This window comes from Neophocaena asiaeorientalis, unplaced genomic scaffold (genome assembly GCF_003031525.2).
Source record: "Neophocaena asiaeorientalis asiaeorientalis breed wild unplaced genomic scaffold, Neophocaena_asiaeorientalis_V1.1 scaffold46, whole genome shotgun sequence".
NCBI classification, from domain to species: domain Eukaryota; kingdom Metazoa; phylum Chordata; class Mammalia; order Artiodactyla; family Phocoenidae; genus Neophocaena; species Neophocaena asiaeorientalis.
In genome coordinates, this window is record NW_020175393.1 from 625597 (window position 1) to 647851 (window position 22255).

General features: G+C 44.0%; 1 protein-coding gene across 1 annotated transcript in view; it reads right to left on the reverse strand.

The window, feature by feature from the left end:
* Positions 1 to 733: 733 nt before the first annotated feature.
* The window catches only part of LRRC1 (leucine rich repeat containing 1), a 78804-nt gene continuing 57282 nt past the window's right edge, over positions 734 to 22255 (reverse strand). The window contains exons 9-13 of the mRNA XM_024766263.1: positions 21540 to 21623; positions 12318 to 12433; positions 5175 to 5347; positions 3865 to 4001; positions 734 to 2259 (exon numbers count right to left, since the gene is read on the reverse strand). Of these exons, the coding sequence (XP_024622031.1) occupies positions 2101 to 2259; positions 3865 to 4001; positions 5175 to 5347; positions 12318 to 12433; positions 21540 to 21623 (669 nt within the window). The 3' untranslated portion in view covers positions 734 to 2100. The remainder of the gene's footprint in view (positions 2260 to 3864; positions 4002 to 5174; positions 5348 to 12317; positions 12434 to 21539; positions 21624 to 22255) is intronic.

Consider the following 22255-nt stretch of genomic DNA (forward strand, 5'->3'; position numbering starts at 1 on the left):
TGAATGTGAAGTAGAAGAAACAGGCCAAAGGAAACAAGTAATTAGGTACGTAGAATTTTCTAGAAAAATTCAAACACACACACTATTCTGTCCACCTCAATTCCACCAAAGCCATGGTGAACTGAGTAGTGAAGGGTGGGCTTTATATGAAGACAAACAAACAAAATACCAGGGAAGTTGTATCTGTTCTTCAGGGTCAAGAAAACTCTCCTTAAATAAAGCCGATCTGCTGCTCTTATCAGCCCATGAGCCTGTGGCATCATCTTTTGCAAAACAAAGCCGCGTATGCCGGAATCTTAAAACGGAGAAAAGGAAAGGGGTGCCCACAGATGAGGGAAATGAGAGATAAAACTGAGCAGCCGAAAACCACTTAGGTGCCATGTGCTTTCAAGTCAGCAGTCTTAGAAACGTACACGCACATACAAACCACCGAAAAAGCAAAGTGAAACTCCTGGTAGTAAAAGAAGGTATCGCAGTTGGTTGGTTGAAAGCAGGTTTCTAAGGAGCCTGATTGGCCAGACAGCCTTCCAACCCAAGGTGAGGCGCCAGACTTGAAGGCGATGCTGGGCTCCACCTCGGGTGGGAGGAAGGGGTACTCAGACCCACAGGACGTTAGCATAAAACCACCGGCGGCTCAGGTATTTGAGGAAAGGGAGGGCATTCTGAAAGAACTCGGCTGCCTTCTATCATTTGAACATACGAGGAGAAATCAACTTTAAAAAGCTGTAACGGCTCATGTCCAGGGTGACTTTATTTCATGGAAAGAATAAAAGGACAACACCAACAGCATGATTTTCCTAAACACCACACAGGGACAGGCTGTGTCCTCTTTTCATTCCTCTTTTATCACATCATACAAAATTTTAAAAAAAGAAACCAACAGAAACACACCAAAACATACCCCCAGACCCCTTAAATTAGCAGACTTAAAATTAAAACTTGAAGCAATATTTTGTTATACTTTGATCCAAACTCTATGTACAAATCAAATTGCACTTATAAAGACAGCAACATTTCTAACGGGGTTGTAGGTTATTCTGCTTTATTGTGGTTTTATATCTCGATATAAAACTTTTAAAGCTTTCTTCAGTAAAAACCATACTTTCTTTAATAGTACATAATGCATTTCCCCACTGAATTTCTGAACCAGTTTTTTCTTGTTGTGCTTTTCTGCTCTGTTTTATTTTACAAATGGCACATACCTTCTGAGTAGGTACAAGCAGACACGACACTTATCCTAAGAGACTCATTCATGAAAAAGTCAGACTGTAAAAGAAATGAAATATTAGCAGTCTAATCCTTTGGTTCATCTTTAAAAAACAAAAATCAACTGGCATAATTTACGAATTGGTGGTAACTCTTCTTTTTGGTTAAAAACAAATCCACCTGGTAGATTACTGATTAAAATCCAACATTGCTTTCAAAGTACCACCTTTCCAGCCTCCTCTCTGCTCAAAGATGCCATTGTGACAACTGGTTTGACAGGACACAGGCTACAGTAAGGCACAAGTGGATGGTACAAATAAAAACAAATACTTTAGGACTGGTGGTTGTTTTTTTTTCCTGCACGTACCGTTTCCAAGATAAAATCACAAAAAGAAATACATATTTTTTGTTATGAAATACCTATACAAAATGTTTAAATGTACACCATCTGAGCTGCCAAAAAGGGTTTAAAAAAGTATCAATTTTTCCCCCATACGTAAAACTCTCTCTCATCAGTAGGTCCAAGAGAACTTGGGTTCACAATGTCCCAGCACTTTATGGGAGGGAGGAGGGTCAAAATTCCCCTTCCTGCTCTCCCTGACCCCAACACAAGACAAAAACCAAAGGTCAGATGTTGTCAGTAGTGTATTCTACTTATTACAAACAACTGAAATTTAGGGGAAAAAAAAAAAAAAAATCAGGCCGGAGACCACGGGTGGGTGCAGTGACTGGCTGCCGGATCAGAGTAAGGCACTTCCCGGGGGCGCAGCATCCCGACGCGTGGGTGGGGACCGGTGCGGGGTCCGGTGGAGGCCAGGGCCTCTGGGGGCTCCACGCGGGGACAGGCTGGCTCCGCAGCAGAATGACTCGGGAGGTATGACGTGGACGCGCCATCTACACCGACGTGGTCACACGGTCAATGGTGTGGTTGACCTCGTTTTTGTTGGAATCCAGTCCTTTAGCAGCATTCCTGTCGTTCCGTAAATTTTCCACCGTCTTTTTCATGTTCTTGAGCTCCCCTGGGTGGGGCGTGGCTCGTCTCAGGAGTGTTCTCTGAAAAGCAAGGAGCGGGGTGAGTGTTTGGGTTTTACTCCATCACTCCTTCAAATGCGAAGCTTCCTGGGTAGCTTTCCGACACAGGACTCCCCTTCCCAGAGTAAGAGGCAGAGTGGGCGAAAAGCTTGCTTTGGAGGTACGTGCATATATCAACTGCTCCCTCGTGGTTAAGGGAAGATGAAAGTGCTTAGTATAACTTACCTAGTCAAGATGGAAGGGCTCCTTTCAGAATAAAAGAATACTTTGCAAAATACGAGATGAGTGTTACGATAAGAACAAAGTTCCACGTGCAGTAAGAAAAAAATAAACGATTTGTGAGATAGAATTGTGGGGGGAGGGGAGGAAGAAGAGAAAGGAGTCAAAAAAATTCTAAAATTAAAATCCCTAGAATGTTCTACTATTATCTGAAGCGGTTCTGGCTTTCTTCAACCCATGAGGCACAGGAGGTGAAGGAAAAGGGAAGTGAGAAAGGACTTCTTTTCTAATTTTGCCGCTGTGTTTTATTTATGACCTACTGAAGAAAGTTCACATTGTTCTAATAAAGACCACAGGGTGGGAAGTGAAGTGACAGGGTATGGGCAATGTTTTTAAAATTATATTATTTAACATGTTATGTGCTCTTCTGCTCCTAAAACAGCATTTACATCTTATAAATGGCCAGTCCGGGAGTTTCAGGAGGAGCTACGATAGGTTAACAAAGGAGGAGCAGCACTAAGGCAACGCGTAACTGGTGAAATAATCATGCTCTAAGAAGTCATGAGATAAAGTCATTTACATTGGAGTCATTTTGTCATGCCTAATTCCTACTTTGCCCTCTGCCACTGTAAGTGAATGAAAGCCCACTTGGGGACAGCTGGAATAACAAAGACTCCAGGCAGTAATTTAAAAACTGCCGTTTGTCTTGGGGGCTGCAAGTACTCCCTCTGAGTTCTGCTTATGAAAATCTCAATTAGTGCAAGGAGTTTAAGAAGCCAAAGCCAAATTGCAGGAAGACTCCGAGAGTTGTCCCTGACTCAACTGGATGGCTGAGACACATATGGAGGATGGAGGCAAGTAGGGCTGAGTGGTCCTTTCAAACCTATTCCTGATTTCTGAATGAAAACCCATAAGGGAATCCTACTTCAGATCACAAGCTCTCTGCATGAAGGTGAAGGCTCCCGGTTATGTGAAGATAAGCAAGAAGTCCAGGAGGACAGCAGGCAAGCTAAGCCACGTGGTGAAACATGGATGAATCCCCACGGTACGGCTACAAATGGGTGTGGAGGGCAGGGAGAGACTCAGTTCACTGGGAACAAAAGAGAAGAAAAAATTCCCAACCAATTTTAAGAAAGCAGTGGGGGCAGGAGGGGTAACTATCACAAATAAAGAAAAAGAAGCACCCACAAACTATTCAAACAAACAAACAAAAAAAGTCTCATTTGGTGAATCAGAACCTTAGAAACTCCCAGTTTTGCCTTCTAAAAACAATTCTTAGATGCTGAAGGCAGAACAGAGAAAAGACTATTTGAAAATAAGAGAGATCTTTATCAGGTGTCACTTTCAATCTCGGAAGCCTTTTAAATTTTGAATGTCTGTGGAAGCCAAGAAGCTCGAATCGCATACCGTTTCATTATCGTCCTCGTCCTTTTCATCTTCCAGAAATCGGATTGCGCTGACTCTGTTCACTGCACGCTCATTCCAGGCCTCATCGGACACATCGTTCACCAAGCTCTCCAGGGCACCACAGCGAGGCAGGTTCTCTGTTGGACAAAGACCACGTCAGCAGGGTTCCCGTGACTGGCAAGGTTGCCCTTTCTTTTCAAGGATGCGTAATTCTATTTAAGATCATAAGATATCTGCTAAATCAATATTTACTATTTCATTCCAGAATGTCATCATGATTCATAGAGTTCTTTTTCATGCTTCTTTTTTACACACTCACTTCAGAAACTTCCTCTTGACCGTGATTTGGCCACACATGTTGGATCTAGTACTTTGCTTGGCAGCGCAACCTACCGCATTGTTCTCTTGGGGTCTTAAGTGCTCCTCTAACGAGGCTGGGATAGACAAGGTGGCTCCGCTCGCCCAGACCCTTCTCCCTTTTTTCTATCGAAACCAGCTCCCAGAAAAGGATTTATGACAGTCATGTGATATGAGTGTGAATGCTTTTTTTTTTTTAAAGTAATCACTTTTTTTTTTTTTTAGAAGATGTTGGGGGTAGGAGTTTATTAATTAATTTATTTATTTTTGCTGAGTTGGGTCTTCGTTTCTGTGCGAGGGCTTTCTCTGGTTGCGGCAAGCGGGGGCCACTCTTCATCGCGGTGCGCGGGCCTCTCATTGTCGCGGCCTCTCTTGTTGCGGAGCACAGGCTCCAGACGCGCAGGCTCAGTAATTGTGGCTCACGGGCCTAGTTGCTCCGTGGCATGTGGGATCCTCCCAGACCAGGGCTCGAACCGGTGTCCCCTGCATTAGCAGGCAGATTCTCAACCACTGCGCTCCCAGGGAAGCCCTGAATGCTTTTTTAAACCACACACAATTTACAAAACAAAGGTACAGTCACTCAAAACAACTCCCTGTTTTAAAAAGAGTTTGCTGGAGATGTTCAATACTAATCCTCCAAACCGTCTGTTTGGATTTTAAGGGACTCTTACCTCTTTTAGGAGTCTGTATTTGCATTTTCAGCCTGAGCTAGAACTCAAAACCAGAAGGCTGTTTAAAGAATATCAAATGTGATACACGGGTATGAGCAGCACGTTTTTTCTGCAGAGATACAGGGGAAGCTTCCCAGAAAAGACCCGCAATGACCTCACACCTGGGCTGGCTCTGCAGGCAGATAAGACACAACGCAGTCCCGTGTGCGAGTGAGAGGCCTTAAGGACAGGCATTAGCTGCTGCTAATTCTCGGGGCCAAGGAACCTGGTCCTTCCATTTACCTTGGCAAGCAGGTTCAGAAGGCAGCTGAGGAAGTAAGACACAGGTGAGAATCTTCTCCCCGGTGGTGTGGTCAGTGTCCGTCTGGAACGTGAGCAGGGGCTGGGACTGGTTGTCTGATAACCACAGCGCCTTCAGCTGTAAAGCGGTCAGGGATAAAGGCAGGTGCGACAGCCTCGATGAAAACAAAAGGAGACATGGGGAGCTTACAATCTGTGATTAAATCAAGTCTTGTCCAAAACAAAACAGGAAAAAAAAATAAAAACCGCTTCCTGGGATTGGGTTCAATATGTGAAAAGGTATTATGTTTATAATAAGACACTCTATTTACCCTTTGCCAGTGGACACTTCAGTGGGTGACTGTGCTTCCCTCTTCTGTCATCACCTCTCTCATTAGCACCTCCAGGCCATGGGGCAAAAAATGAGGAAATTACAGCGCGCGCTGTTTACTCTTGGGAAGTTTCCATTTAAAGGCCGGGGTGGGGCGGGGGAGTGGGGAAGCCAGTGTTAATTGTGGAAGAACCCAGAAGCCGAGTTCTTCCTAAGTCAATGGGGACAGCCTCACCCGCAGGGCTGGAATAAGACCATGGCGTTACCTGCCCCCGGTAGCACCTGGCAAATCGGGACATGAGGAAGATGAGGCCTTGGGCGCTGCAAAGTTTAAACTGCAGGTAAAATAAAGATTAAAAGTGTTTCTTTATGGACTCCACTTGCTCTCTCTGGGGAGATTATTTTAGGTATTCCATTTTAGACTTTTAAGTCTCTGAAAGCTCCCACTTCTCAGACACCTACGTGATAATTAATTTCCACCTCAGATTGCTTCAGTTTCGAAGGAGATAAAGCACTTTTAAAACTGTAATGTGATACCTAAAGATTAGTTTTCTATCTATGTTTGTACAAGTATTTGACCAGTTAAATCTATTTAGTGATGACCGTCACCAGAAATCATATGCACTTGGTACTTGGCGACGATTACATGGAGCAGAGGATCTCAACTAGGGGCAATTTTGCCCCTGGGGACACCTGGCAATGTCTATAGACATTTTTGGGGGTGCTACTGACATCTAGTGGGTCAAGGCCCGGATGTTGCTAAATACCCTACAACACATAGGACAGCCGCGCAACAAACAACTATCCAGTCCCAAATGGAACACTGCCAAGGGTGAAATGCTGCTCTGGTAAAAACCAAGGCTTTACACAAGTTTAATTCACTCTGAAAACACCCGAACCTCTGCAGATACCAGGAATTTAAGGTTTAAAGAACTTAAGGTTATATTTGATCAAGTATTTTCACTCTAAGGACGGCTCCGTAGATTAAAGGATAGCTCCATCTTAGAAATGACTTCATACGTTAGCTAAAAATAAGCTAATCACAGTCTGTTACCTACAATAGGAGGCACATTTTCTTAAAAGAAATCTCTGGCCCATTAATTCTATAAGAAATTATGTGACAGCGTGTATTCCTGGGGTTCTTTCTTCTATGAAACGGTACCTCTATCTCCATTTAACATATATGGGAGAGATGCCTAAATGTCTCACCGACAGACTAATGCAGACTTGTCAGACGTATTTTGAATTGACAGACTTACGGGAAATAAACTAGAAATAAACTAGAAAAAGCAGTTATACTCCAATATTATAAAACGAATCCAAGTAAAACGTAAGCACAGACCAACTAAGTTAATTTAACAGATGAAGTTAGAAATGATCAAAGAATGCAGACAGCGTATTAACAAACTTTCTATAAGAATAATCAATACATTTCACAAAAGCCTTCCCATGTCCTAGTTATGGAGGTGAGAAAATATTTTCTTTTCCTAAAACTTAGTCCAGTTAAGGCTGACCCATCCTATACACACTCAGTGGGTGCAGTATTGGTTAAATACAGGGAACTGTGCCCACGTGGGAGGGAGGAGAATTGCCTATGTGAAAGGACCCCTGAAAAGACTCCGTGTGTTGTACACGCCACTATTTCACCAATGACGGCCAAATTGGGTGGGAAATATGTGTTTTTAAATCCCAGAATCCACCCGGTGCAGTGACATGCACATACCAGGAGGATGCCTGGAGGGCTCTGAGGGCACAGCAACTCACAGCCCCACTTCCCCTGATTCTGAGGTATTGGTTCTTTGAGGGGGCTAGAAAGTGAAATCTCTGTGCTTATTTGTATAAGCATACAAATGATCTCTCCCTCTGCCCAAAGGCTGTCACACACATACTCAAATGCAGGGAAGTTAAAGACACAAGGCAGGCATCTGCCAGACACTGTGACAGGACTTTTTAAAAAGAATATCCTAATACACTGGGGGGGTGCTTAAAAGACATCAAACCCTTTTTCATTTTATTGAACCAAAGGGTAATTTCTTTTGAAAGTTTGTCCCTATTTCTTTTTTAAAAAGGAATTAAGCTAATATCCCCCAGAATGTTTCAAGTTTCAACGTCTTGGGAAAGAAATCTATAGTCAGCGTCTCTACCTTCGAGAGGGTAAAGAAAAAATAAATCAAGATTTGAAAGCCGGCATGACACACAGATACTAAAAACACGGTCGTCGTGCCTTCTTAGACTAATAACTGGCTTCCCAGATAAATGCTAAAGCAAAGGCATAAACAAAAGGCTAAACAGAGCATCAATAATAAATAACAGCTGCTAAGGATGCAAATCATGTCACAAAAGCTACAATAAATTACTAGACTCCACAACAACAGGTCTTAAAATCACATGCCACCAGGCCAGGTAAGACAGATGCGTGGTCTAGAACACTGGTTTTCCCGCAAAGAATCAACGTGCCAGCTTGGATTCGGCTGCTGCCGGCCAAGCACACACCACACATGAGCTCGTTCACACGTGTCTTATGGACAGAGGTGTTCCCAGTGTCACAGAGGAAAAAAGCCCTGCTCCCTGCCCAGTCTGCAAACAGAGACTCTGCGGGCTGGGCCGACCCTGTGGCTGACTCACTGCGGCCTTGGGGAGAAAGACACACACTCCTCTGTTTCTCTTGGGTGAGCATCCCAGATACAAGCCAGAAAACAGATTTTTTTTAAAAATCTGCTTTCCAGGGGGGTTAGTAATACATTTTTGGTTTATTCTGGTACCTTCTGTTCACTACAGGATCAACACAAGAAGCCGCAGCCCCATTTGTACACACCTCTGTGCTACATTTAGGACCACAGAAATAAAAAGCCCGTGGTTACTACTTACATCAACAGTACAAGGAATAAAGCAAATGAACAACCAAACCGTGAGCTTCTCGTTTCCAGATACATCGGCGACCAGCCCACTGAAGTGACCTTCCCCATCTCTGGCTACGATAGCAGTTGCTTTATCAAATTTATTTAGCACCTAAACATGGCCTACTGATTAATGTAATACTAACTAGACCTATGGCTGAATGCTTCTTACAACTGAATATTTCATCTGTTTGTTACCTCCTAGTAGAATTGTTAGTTTTAAGCAACGTTTTCAAAAATGTTTAAAGAGATACACAGAGAGAACATAATCAGTGAAAAAATGTAAACAATCCCCAAATATCTAAAGTCTAAACAATCCCAAAATATCTAAAGTGAAAGCCCCCTGTAACCTCAAGTTTCCAGCCCTCCTCTAGGGGAACCACTTAATATTTTGGTGTTCTCTATAGGCAAGACTTCTTAAAAACAAAAACAAAAATGAGAGCACCAGGCACTATCCACACTTGCTCTTTGCCCTGGGCATCGTGGGTCACAACGCAGAGAAACAGATCATTCTCTAGCTGCTCAGTATTCCACAGTCTGGCTACACTGTGGTGTTTTGTCTTTTAATATTTTTTCCAGCTTTACTGAGATCTAATTGACATATACCACTGTGTAAATCTGAGGTGGACAATGTGGTGATTTGATATATAACGTTAGTGTTCGGTGTCTGAGGATGCAGGACCTGCGGATGCGGAGGGCCAACTCTGCTGCGGCATCTTATATAAGGGGCTGGGGCGTCTGCCCATGTTGGTACCCTCGGGGGTGCTGGAATCAATCCCCCCAGGGATACAGAGGGATGACTGTTTCGGGAAATGATTACCTCAGTAGGCTTAGTATCTCCATCTCCTCACATAATCACCACAGTGTGTGTGTGTGTGTGTGTGTGTGTGTGTGTCTATGTCTTGGAAACATTTAAGATCTACTCTCCTAGCACCTTTAGAGGATATAATACAGTGTTGTTAACTACAGTCACCATGCTATATGTTAGATCCCCAGAACTTATTCGTCTGCTAACCGGAAATTTGTACCCTTTAACTGGCATCTCCTAATTTCCCCCACCCCGCTGGCCCCTGGCAACCACCAGTCCACTCTCTGTTTCTATGAGTGCAGCTTGTTTAGACTTCCCATAAAAATGAGATCACACAGTATTTGTCTTTCTCTGTCTAACTTATTTCACTTAGCAAAATGCCCTCAAGCTCCATCCTTGTTGTCGTAAATGACAGGATTTCCGACTTTCTCATGGCTGAATAATATTCCATTTCATACATACGTATATATGTGTGTACACACTCACACTCTCTCTCTCACACACACACACACACATCTTTATTCATTCACCTGTTGGATGCTTAGGCTATTTCCATATCTCAGCTACTGTGAATAAAGCTGCAATGAACGTGAGAGTCCAGATACCACTTGGATATGCTGTTTTCTTTTCCTTTGGGTATATACCCAGAAGCTGAACTGCTGGATCATATGGTGGTTCTATTTATAATTTCTTGAGGACACCCCATACTGTTTTCCATTGTGGATGTACCAACTTACATTCCCGCCAACGCTGCACAAGGGTTCCCTTTTTGCTGTGTCATCATCAACACGTGTTACCCCTTGTCTTTTTGATAAAAAGCCATCCTAATAGGTATAAGGTGATACCTTCTAGGCTTTTTAATTTATTTTTTGGATCATGAAATTCAAAGTTACAAACGATTTCTCCGTCGACAGCCATGGTTTGCAGTATTTGGTACTAGTAATATTGCGAGGAAGATGCTCCAATACCCGATTTTGTGTACTTGGTGGATAGTCATATGGGAAAGAACCTAAGAGTTAAGGACGTCTGTATTCTGGGCCCAGAGGTGGTTGCTGATACAAGGCACCTCCTCTATTACTGTACCAGAAGGCTTGGTGCTTTAGTCTCCAAGCGGCATTTTAGCGTTATCCTTGCTATAATTTTCCTATCAAACGTGTCAAAAAAAAATTTCTGGGAACCGACATGCAGCCTCCCTGTGCCGTTTGCTACTTTTATATGCTTGGGGGGAGAGGCAGAAACTTCTGTTGTATTTGGTAGGACTTCCCATGATGTGACATTTCTGCAAGCTGAAAAGCTAACATGGTAGCCTCTTTTCACCTGGAGGGTATAAGTTTCTCTACTGATACTTTAAATAAGTAGTAATTAAATAGTTTAATAAGCTTAAAATCTGGTTATGCATCTATATATACAATGGACTAAAGGACACACCTAACTGACTCGGATGACAGCTACGGCACTTGACTTTTTAATTGCTGTTTGTCCACCCTGGCCCAGGCATAATAAATATCGAACTTTCCCTTCTCCTGAGAACTTGAGAATGGGGTCTTCACTCGTGTGAAAAACAGTTTTTAGAGGTCAGAGCCATCTTTCTGCTCAAGAATTAGTGATGCAAATCCGTGCTCCCCGAAGTGGCAAGAACTGGGGCGGGTCTGGAATCACTGAGCTTCTACTGCTATAGGGAGAGGTTAAGAGGGAAGGGCCCTTCTCAAGCTGCATGCCTCCTGTTGGGCTTAATCCAAGCAGAAATTCAACATCTAGCTCAAATTAATTCTGAGTTTCCAGTCACCAGTGAATGGCCTTAAGAATCTATCAAGATGTCCTGAAAGCATCAACTTTAAAACGGTGAGGGTTTCCTGAGGCCACAGCTCATCACCAGGTTCCCCAGTGTCCTGCTGTTTGTTTAGCACTGCTGTCCACGATCCATTAGCAGGAGTGAAAAATGGTGGCTCGTGCCTAACCTGTGAGCAGCGAATCACGTAGGCCACAATCCCCCAGACACTCTTTGGATCGCTGGCCTTTACCATTTTGAAGCATTGATCGTCTTCCCCTGGTCCAGCACGTTCTCTCCCATCTAACTATATAACACCCGAAAGCATTTTTAAAATTCCTTTTGGCAACATAGCCTGTGATATCAGGCCCTTTGCAGTGGCCTGCCAGCCATTCTGCAAAATGAACATTTTTAACGTTTCCATTCAGTTGACAGATATTCACCAGGCATCTACTGAAGGGACAAATCACAATGACACACAAACCATCACATCTAACTTTAGGTAACTTTAATTTCAGGAGGGTCGCATGCGGGTAAACAAGCAATTATCATCAGGGTAATTCAGAAATGCAGACCCAGAGAGGAGGCTTCCTGGAGAAAAGAGGAACATGAGTGCCAAAGGATAAAAGCGGGGAAACAGAGAAGGTGTCAGAGGTGGAAAGAAGAGCCTGGGTAGGAGGGCTCAGGGGAAGGAAAGTGCGGTGACATCCGCAGTGATGAAATTGGTTCAGAATGGCTGAAATGACTCTAGTCCACATTCCAGAGTCTGGCAAGCAGCCCGCAGGCCTCTGACCCAGAACTCGAGAGATGGCGCTGCTGAGACCTTGGGGACACCGACTGGTGGCTCGTCAGGTTTTTTAGACTATGAAACACCTGGCAATTCTGACATTAGCTGTGGATCTTCTCACCAGCAAAGTGTCCCTGAATACAGTTTTGTTCACAATGTCAGGGGGTTCAGAGTCACGGGCAAGACACATCAAGACCCCTGGCTAAAATCTAGCTCAGACTCATGGGAGCTCTTGTTTCAGATGAGGAAACCAAGGTCCACAATGACATACGGAAGCCAGTTATAAAAGCCAAGACCTAGGTCTCCCTCCCCCTTCCATCGCGGTACCGTCATCTGGGAAGCATGTGTCCGGCCGTGCCCACCGTAACCTTAAAGGACTCCACGCTCTGGCTGCCCTTGACCTCGTCCACTCCATCGGGCTCCATCACTCCAGCTCCCAGACTGGGAGCTTCCAGGCCTGGCTAATGTGACCAATCAGTATATATTTTACAAGGTGGAGCAGAGGCAAGACAGCCAAGGCTGGGATGGATGACCGTTTGCTTGTCTCAGGCTTACCTGTTCCCTGCCACGTCCAGGACGTGCAGCTCAGCGGCCCGTGACACCTCCGCAGGGATCCGAGTCAGCCTGTTGTCGCGCACGCAGAACACGGTGAGGCTGCTGCACCCGCCGATCTGTGATGGGAAAGAAAACATGACTGTTTTCCAGGTTTTTCTGGGAGATGGGGGTGGGACTGGAGGGTCTCGTTCATCAAATGGCATGAAAAGGATGCACAAAATAACATCACACGATTTTAAGTCTCACTGATGACCAGCTATGATTGATTTATATCATATAAAACACTGAGTCGTCCAGTAAGCTTAAAAATCTCTGCAAAACATTAAACACGTATGTTCTAAATTAAGTCAAGAAAATAAACAAGACAGTTCAAAAACTGCATTCTGAACAGAAAGTCATTTTCTACTGCTACCTAATGCAACTGCATCTTTTAAATATGTTAACCAGACAACACAGGTCCAGACATATAGTATTTGGTAATATGGGAGTTTAAGAATTCTAGGTTGGAAAAAAATATGAAAAAGGATATATATATATCTGAATCACTTTGCTGCACTCCAGAAACTAACACAACATTGTAAATCAACTATACTTTAATAAAAAATTAAATTAAAAAAAAAAGAATTCTAGGTTTCAAAAGTCAGGCCAAAGGTGACACACACACACGCACACACACACACCCCTTTGAAGACCTGCCCATTATGTTAACTTCAGTGTTCCAGTTTCTTTAAAAAGAAAAGAAAACGAGGAACATCTGGGAGATGATACATTGATTTCTACCGTACATCTTTTAATAGCCTTTGGTCATGCACAACTTAATTTGATAAATTCAGTGCCCTTTGACAAATGCAAAATGAACCATCTTTTAGCAAAAAGTGAATTTGGTCGGCTATGACCTACTGCTGAAAGCACATGTCAATATCTGCGTCCACACCAAATTTGATTCCCTTTTTATTTTAAGTAACCGATTCAAAGGTAACTGAGCTTAGTAAGAGTCTAGTCTTCGCAAAAGAATTCAAGGACTCTCTTGAATAAGCTGTCTGTGGTTTCTACAGTCAGGAAAGCTGAACGAAGGAGTTGCAAAACCAGCTGGGTCCCAGACACAACATCCCGCAGGCCCGCGTCCACGCTCCACGCTCCACACATGCGCTGTTCTGACTCAGGGCGGCTGGGGAAAAGGGCTGATGAAGGGACCTATTGATTCTGATACATGGAAAAATACCCCAGAGCCTCCACCAGAGGAGGAGCAAGACACCCAGCTCTCCGTCAGTATCTGAATATACCTTCTGCCCTTTTCTATTTATTTCTGTGTTAAATGTACGTGTGTATCTTAAAAAGCGGAATGCACATTTATGAAACTGCTACATAATTACCTTTGTGCACAACCCTTTCATGTCTCCCCTTAGGAGTTAAATATGTAACCGTAATGAATGTAAAAGAAAACTAAACGCACAAGAAAACACAGACCAACATTCCTCTCTGGTCACCTGGAAACACCCAGAGACGTACCGTTCCCCTCGTTTCTCAGTATTCACATTTCCCATCCCAGAAAAACTGGTTTGCTCACTGTCCTCTAAAAGACATCTTGTATTTTTGGTCACACTCTTTCTTATAGATACACCCTTCTTCTTTCTGTCTTTTTTAAATCTTACCATCACCCCCAATTAGCTAAACATCCTCTACCCCGAAAAGCCTTCCCAGAACCCCTGGTCCACGTCAATCCGTTTCCTTTCTAACTATGGTCCATACAAACCCTCTGACAGATCGTTTGATGGGGCTGTTTAATTTGCACGCTTACATGTCATCAGGGTGTTTGGCATCCTCTCTGCCCAAAGGTGAAGCCCAGCTACCTACCAGCATTCCTCATGTCTACACACTTGTATTTGTTTACTTACTACTGAAAGGCTGCTACTTAAAGTTGTCATCTGCTTCTATGTGTAACAATGGAGACCGCAAAACTCTTTTCCCTGATAAGAACTACTAGGGCGGCCTCTCACGTTTTGTAAATATCATGTCCTAAAAGAGGCACATCTTCTGTGGGGCCTGGCATTCTTCCCTCCCTTGAGGAAGGGGCTCAGTCTAACCCAGGTGCCCAGGCACCTCCCAGAAGGAAAGGAATCAAAACCCTGGACACCCTGGATCGTGTAAGGACGGACGCGATTAGATTCGCTCTGATGAATTTAGGTGACCCATGCGGAGGTCCCCGTGGGGACCGGCCCCGATCCATGTGGTCGGGGATCCGCACCGGGTCTGCGAGCCAGGAAGGGGCGCCTACTGGGTCAGCACGTGGCTGAGGCCGGTCACGCCTCATGCCGGCCTGGAGTTGAGGAGACAGGGCTTATCTGGACTCCGGGGAGGCAAAGCAGGTATCGGTTATTTACACAGAGCCGAGGCTGCATCGTGACTTGGGGCTTCGCTTTGTCAGGAAGCCGCCCACTGTCCCCGCCACCGGTGGGGTCTTTGTTTGGGGGGCCTACTGTTGCATACACCATGTGAACATTTTCAGTTTGTACCGTGTGCCTATACCATCTACTCCTAAACATTAATTAACTAATGAAAGTGGGTCAGAGAGGTCTCTGAAAGTCGCCCGTGCAATAAAAGTTCCGGACAAGTTCACACCGCTTACGTACTTTGGGGGAAAGAACGGGAACTCCCGGTGGAGGGTGTGCACTGCCTACGTGCTTACAGCCTGTGATTTATTTTTTTCTCTTTCCTTCCCCGCTCTACTCTCACACCATTTGAGAGGTCAAGAGGAGGAAGGCAGTGTATCCAAGAGCCTCAGGCGCTCTGGGTGGACAAGGCAGGTGAGTGGCCTCTGAGCGCCACCGGCCATGTTTTCAGGAAACGATGAGGACAGAGAGTCCATCTGGGCTGAATGTGTGAGGGCTGCCTAACAGGGCAAAAAGCACAGGACACGCTCACACCAAGCCAGCTGGGAGGGCATGGCACGAAGCTTTGGCTTTTGGAAAAGATGATAGAGCAGTCAAAGCCATGATTCAAAAGACAGAGTTCTTCACAGACGTCAGAGGGGGATGCGGGGTGACGTAGAGGGGGGGGCTCTGGGATCTCACAGACCAGGGGTGGAACTTAGGCTCCGTCCTAGGTCCTGTGGATTTGGATATGTTACTTTAGCAAAAGTAACAATAAGCATTAGATTGAACGAAACCACCTATCACAGCCCCTATCCTAGGACCTGACCTATTGCTGCTGCCAAATAAACGTAGCTGTTGTTTCTCCAAGAAGTGAAAGTCCCAGGTCCCAGTGACAGGCTGTCCACACCTGAGCCCCTGCCATGTTGCTGGAACTGTGCTGAGGCTGCCCACCTCTGCCCTGGATGCCCCAGAACCTCCTAAAATACTGTCTCCCTGACGGTGCATCACAGTGACATTTTGTGTTCATAGGAGTGAAGAACTGGCCTGAGCTCACTATTGCATTCTGCATCATTCGCATGGATTTGTGCTTTCTCTTTTGGGTTCAGGAGGCAGGGTTTACAGGCTCCTTAGGGGTCAACAGGATAAAATGTCTCCATCACTTAGAAATTCTGGGAAGCAGAGTCACTGTTTAAATAACTTATTACCAGTTACGTAGGAAGCTGATATTTTCAAACTCCCTTTAACCACAAAATAGCACACAAGGATAGCAGCACCAGAGAAAAGAATACGAGGGCTTGGACTTGGATTCTCTGAGAATTACAGAACGTAGCTAAGGATCCTTGTTGAGCTGTTCTGTGTTCTCCTAATTCAAGACAATACTGTCCTTAACTCTTTGGCACTGATCTGATCCATCTCAAGGATACGGGACCTGCAGATCACTGAGCAAACCTTCAGTAAGGTCAACTTTCCCTGAGTAGTAACAGCCTGCAGGTGACAGCTTAAAGGAGATAATCAGATTGTGTGACTCAAAGAGAAAGCCTGTATTGGTCACCTTTGCCTATAGCCTGCCTTGTGAATACCTGCCCCGAGTGGAAAGGAACTTTCATTTTCCTTCGGCATCTTCCTTTCAATATTATTTGTAACAGAACTGAACCCACATTTCACTGGCAAGAGGGAAAATGTACAATAAGCAAAATCTGGTCAAAATCCTATTTGAACAGAAATAACATGAGGTATAATTTTAGAAACCAAAGACTATTTTTTGCCTTTCCCATGATCATCTGTGGCATATTATTCAAATGTTCCCTGCTCCAGAAATATTTTGGAAAGCATGTGGTTTTGGGACTCCCTGAATTGTTGGGCCACTGACATCAAAATATCCACTAACAGTGACAGCATTCTTCTAATTATAAGAAAGTAACTTAGTTGACTGGAAAATAAAAACCACATATACACACGCACGAAAGCACAATGAGAAAATAACTCAAACCAAATCCTGCCACGAAGGGATAATCAGTCTTAACATTTTGAGGTTCAAATGCCATGCATTTGTGATTATAACTATGCACTTCAACAGAATTAGAACCAGCCCTATGATCTTTAGCACCTTTGTCTGCATACAGAATCAAGAATGTCTTCCCAGGTCATTTTGCTTCCAATAGAATTTTTACTGACCACATAGTTATTTCCTTCTACATATGTATCACAGAATACTTAGCAGATCACCACTGTAGACACTGCTAATTAGTTCTACCATTTCTTTGCTGTGTGATCCTGGGCAAGTTACTTAACCTCTCTGAGTCTTAGTTTAGAAATCAATATCTATTGGATGCTGATGATGATTTACCTATATCTCATTGAATTGTTGTGAAAATCAGACAAGAGTTAGCCTGAAGGCACTTGGCGCAGGGCCTGGCACATGTCAGCTGCCTCCGGACATGTTTGGCATGGTGCCTGGAACACGCTAGACGCTCCTGCATACACTGGGAGAAATAATCTCATGCATGATTCTCAGTGTACATCCATAATTGTTCTCCTAGGATAAAGTCCTAGAAGTGGAATTACAGAATCAAAGGGTATGCCTATTTTTCAAATTTTTAATACTACTACCAAATTCCCTTCCAGAGAAGCCATAATAATTTATATTTCCATGATAACAGGCACTTTCCTGTACTCTAACCAACATTTGGTATATTATCATATTTTTTAAATCTTGAAAATCTGATAGGTGAAAATGCTTCAATTAACATTTTGTGAATAATGATTTCACATTAAAAGTCATTTCTATTTTTTTCTCCTGTGAATCACTGGTTTTTGTGGGGGGGTTCTTTGCTTTTCTTTCTGTCCACTTTTCTAGAGTGGATACATCTCTTTTCTCAATGATGTGAAAGAATTTCTAACAGAGTAAGGAAAGACAGCCTTCACGTGTGATGCTGTAAACATCACCCTTCCCCCAGCCTGTCTTCATTTTCTTGAAGGTCACAAATCTCATTTTCACGTAGACAAATCCATCAACTGTTTCTTTTATGAGTTATTTCCTCTTTCAAGTTTAGGAATGCCTTCTCTATCCTGAAACCCAACGGTCAGCTTTTTTTTTTTTTTTTTTTTTTTAATTCTAGCATTTTTAGGTTTGGTCGTATCTCTTTTATTTATCAATAATTCACTTTAGAACATCATGGGAACTTACTCTAGAAGAATTTTAAATTGTACTAATAAGAAGGCAGAAAGCTGTCTACAAAATGAATACTCTATCACCATGGACATTTCTGAATAGCACAATATCTGTGGGTGATTCGTGTTTACAGATTGCCTGCTAAAGGAAAGCTTTGACGAATGATCTGCAAATCCTCCCTTGTCTCATCTGACTGGACAGGTATGATGTAGGTAGAGTCACTTCCATTTTGACCTAATGGAGACAAGAGACTAAGCCCTAAACTTGGATATATACTCCATTTCTTCCAGCCAGAAACTCTCTGTGGTCTAGGTCATTTAACGATAAGACGTGGCTGGAAATACTATAAAGTTTGTGTCTATCTTCATACCCATGATCACACATACACCGACGTCCTGTCTATCCACGAAGACAGGATTCTTCCCCTTAATTCTTCCCTCCACCAAAAACAGGGTTTTTTAGGGAACTTCCTTATCACAGAAACATACACACTTGAGCAACGGGATGAGAAATAAAAGACGCAAGTAAGTGGATTGAAAAATCAAAAGCATGCCACATGTAGCAAATAAAGCGAATCTAGCCTGTCCCTCAGAGACAGAATCGTGCCAGCAAAGGAGAATTTGGTGAAGGCAGATGAGCCCCCAAGGTATGCCTTTCTGAATTTCTGAATAACTTAAGATGTAATTCACAGAAAAGCATTCTTTTGAGAGAGAGTAATCGGAACAAATCTGACAAACACATAGCAAAACCAGGTTCCAGGCCATGCAGTCATTTAAAGAAACAAACAAACAAAAAAAACTGAGTTTCGAGGAAAATGTCCAATGTTTTACAATGAAGAGCACACAAAGCTGTCAGCCGATCTGAATCTTCATGCATTTGAGAAGCAGAATGGAAGTCAGAGATGCAACTGTGGTCTGAACAATACTTACAAGATTGCAAGTTTACCTGACTTTTCTAAATTTCCAAGCAGCTAACAATCAAGAAAACAAGAGACATTCATTGATTTGCAAATGTTTACTACACATAACACCACACAACACAAACAGAATCTATTATTGTGACCCACACAGTGCAAACGTTTTCCCCTCAACCATTTGGGGAAAAAATGCAAATAAATGCAGCTATAGACGAAGGAACTGTGCTGTAAAACTGACAAAATGTGATACTATCAAATGGGGGGGAAAAAAGACAAAAAAGAGGAAGAACTACACAGCACACCAGACCAAAGGCCATTAATACAACTATGGATTTGGGGCATATAAATGGAATTGGTCAGCATTTCAGTTTAGATGTGTCATGCGTGAGACTTAATTGTTCAAGAGGAAGTAATCACGTTTGGAAAGAAAAGAATCCAATCAGGAGAGCGCAGGATTTGATGGGATGGTATCAAGCTTGGAGGCAGAGTGTATGCACACACGTGGCATTCCCCCTGCACACACACTCACACTCACACCAGACCAACAAACAAGACCCCATTCAAGGTGAGGGGCCCATCGATGATTTGGCAGCTCAGCCCGAGGGTCAGAGGCCAGCAATGCCCGTTTCTGCAGGGTCACCAAGCTGGGACCCACAGCAGAATTGGGACACGTCCTAGCCTGGGAGCTCAGAGTATGTGAGTCGGAGTGAAATGGGCTAGAAAAGAGCCAGTCCCTGGGGTCCTAAACAGCTCTGCTTTCTCGGGCAGCTGAAGGAAAAGGCACAAACTTCGTTCCTTGATGAAACGCCAAATGCCAGGGAAGCGATCATATCAATAATTTCATTCTCTCAGAGTGCCAACAGGGCTGATGCTAATATGATGGGGACAGTTTACAAGAAGAAACTCCTCACATTCTTGTCTAAAATGTGTTCCTTTGAAAGAGCAGATCCAAAGAGAGGGATGGGGACATGGCAGGTGGGTGGTGACCTTGCTGGGGATTAACATCATACTCAGAAGCCCTCTCTTTGGCATTTACTGAAACTATTCCTCAAATGTATCAATTTTCTAAAGTGTCCAAACTAAAGATGATTTGACCTTCCTTTACCCAATCAAGGTCCTGCCTTACGTCAGGGTCACAGCAATGAAAAGGTAGGTTCAATCTGCTTTTATGGGCTTGGCCATCTGGGGACACGTCTGGAACCCATTCTCCCAACTCCCAGCTGTGTGAGCCCCGGTGGGGAAAGCTTCTCACCAGCCTCAGTTTCCTCATCTGTAAAGTGAGGAAATCCTCATGGCCTCAAAAAGCTGCTGTGACGATTCAAGGAACATACACAACAGCACCTAGCGTAGTGCAGGACATTGAGAAAGGAAGTCATGAATCTTTTCTACTTCTCTCTGCATGTGTTTATGCGTCCGATCTACACCCACCTAAGGTGTTCTCCAGCAAGAGTACAATTAAATGCTCAGAACACCAGCTCTGTGTTTCGGTTTATTGCTTTGAGACTGGAACCAAAAAACATTTTGATGAGCAGACTCTCTGGTGTCCCAGTTTAGCTGAGATGAAGAATTAGGTCTTTCTGCTGGGAACAGAACGTAGTCACATTTGTAACAAACATCCTTATGCTTCCACTCAGGAAGGCTGGCCATTCTCACCCAGGGACAAGCCTGGGCTGCCGAGAGTAGAACACCCAGATGGGGAAGGGAAAGAAGAGACCAAGCCAAGTCGGACACCCAGAGAAGCGGCCCTGAGAGCCATAAGAACCCCTCGAGCTCTGGCTGGTTGGAGGGCAGCTTTGAAACTATTCCAAAACAGATGTTAGAAAGGGTCAAACAGACAAATAAGGAGGAAATGGTGCCTGGCCAGTGGTCATCACATCAGAGGACACAGCACCTTTTCATATGAGGGCTTGGCCAGGGCGAAGGGCTCACCAACAGCTCACTTGATGGGCGGAGGCAGGGTGTGGGGAGAGTGGAGAAATGGCATCTTAAACTTTATTTTAGGCTCTATTGCTAATAAAAAGTCAAGTTAAGTACGACCCATTTCCAATCAGGTTCTCCTGGTTCCAAATAGAAAGTGAGTTTTCCTTTTAAACAATGGCCCAGATGCCTCCCTGTGTGATCTGTCTCAGGGTTCCTCCCCATTCTCAGTATTGGCACCTCCTCTGCCAGAACTGAAATGCCACTAAGCTGCACAGCTATGCCTGCAAACGATGGTGACTGTCTCTTTTCTCCTGCTTGGAGCACTGACCAAAAAATCCTAAGAACCTGGCCAGACCTTCCCAGGCATCCTTCTCTACTTAGAGGGCTCACTCCCTCTCTCCCGGAGGCAAGCCTCTGCCCAGGAAGACGCTCCATCAAGATCCATTTTTATGACTCCAACGGTTATGGGGCAGTTTAACTCCTCATTAAACCCAGTCAAACCCAAAGTCATCCCCTTCCTCTGCCCAACTCCCAGATCACCCCTTCCTGTCCGTGGTGTCACTGTTCTCCCAGGTCAGCCCCAAAATGTCGTTCTCTCTGTCCCCCAACGAATTCACCTTTCCCAACTCTGCTCACAACCATCTGGACCCACCTACTCTCCTTAGTGTTACTGATGGTCATTCTTTCATACAATTCCTCCAACCATCCCTGAATCCACAGATGAGAGTTTACACCTTTAAAAAGCATCACATAAGTCTTTTAAAGTAGTTGACATCTTTGACCCCTTATGTGTTATTATTTCTTTATAATTATCATTATATTATTTTCTTAAAAGCACGTACCTCTTTTGGTAAAGACACTAATTTATTTCTGTCTGCATTCAAGTTGCTCAACTTCTTAAGTTTTCCAATGCTCTTAGGTAAAGTCTGTTAAAGTAACATTTTTGTTATTAACTTACTGCATACTTTTCACACAGCTCAGAGTAAAACAGATCTTTTCAAGAACTGAGAGAATCTAATCTCATCCAGTAAGAGAAGTGACGGTTCTTCCTGAATATCAGGTGTTTGTAACACTCATGTGGGGGACGTGGCATCTAATATTTTGTATTTTTGTAGAAATGAGAGTATGTTTCAATGAAATGAGGTCAAAGGCACAGGCCTGGGAACAGAGAAACACCAAGTAAAAGAGGTAATGAAGGCTCTTTAAGTCAACGAAGGGAAATCTGCAACCTCGAGATTCATCCCTCCCCCGCCTGCACCTCTGAGAACTCCAAGAGATGGTGGCTTAGATGCCTGTGGAGGCCAGAGAGCTCAGCAGGCAGTGAGAACCTGAGCGGTAGGGAGGCGAAGTCTTAACCACTGGATCGCCAGGGAAGTCTCTACCATCTGTAATTCTAAACCCAGAAACAAGGAAGGAGAGCCTAGTCCCTCCCACCCAACCTGCCCGAGGAGGCCGCTGTCCTGTCTGAGGGGAGATGCTCCCGGCACACCCCGCACTACCAACTCTACACCCTTCACTCACTCTCGCTGTCTTCTTCTGATCTTTTCACCTAAAGAGC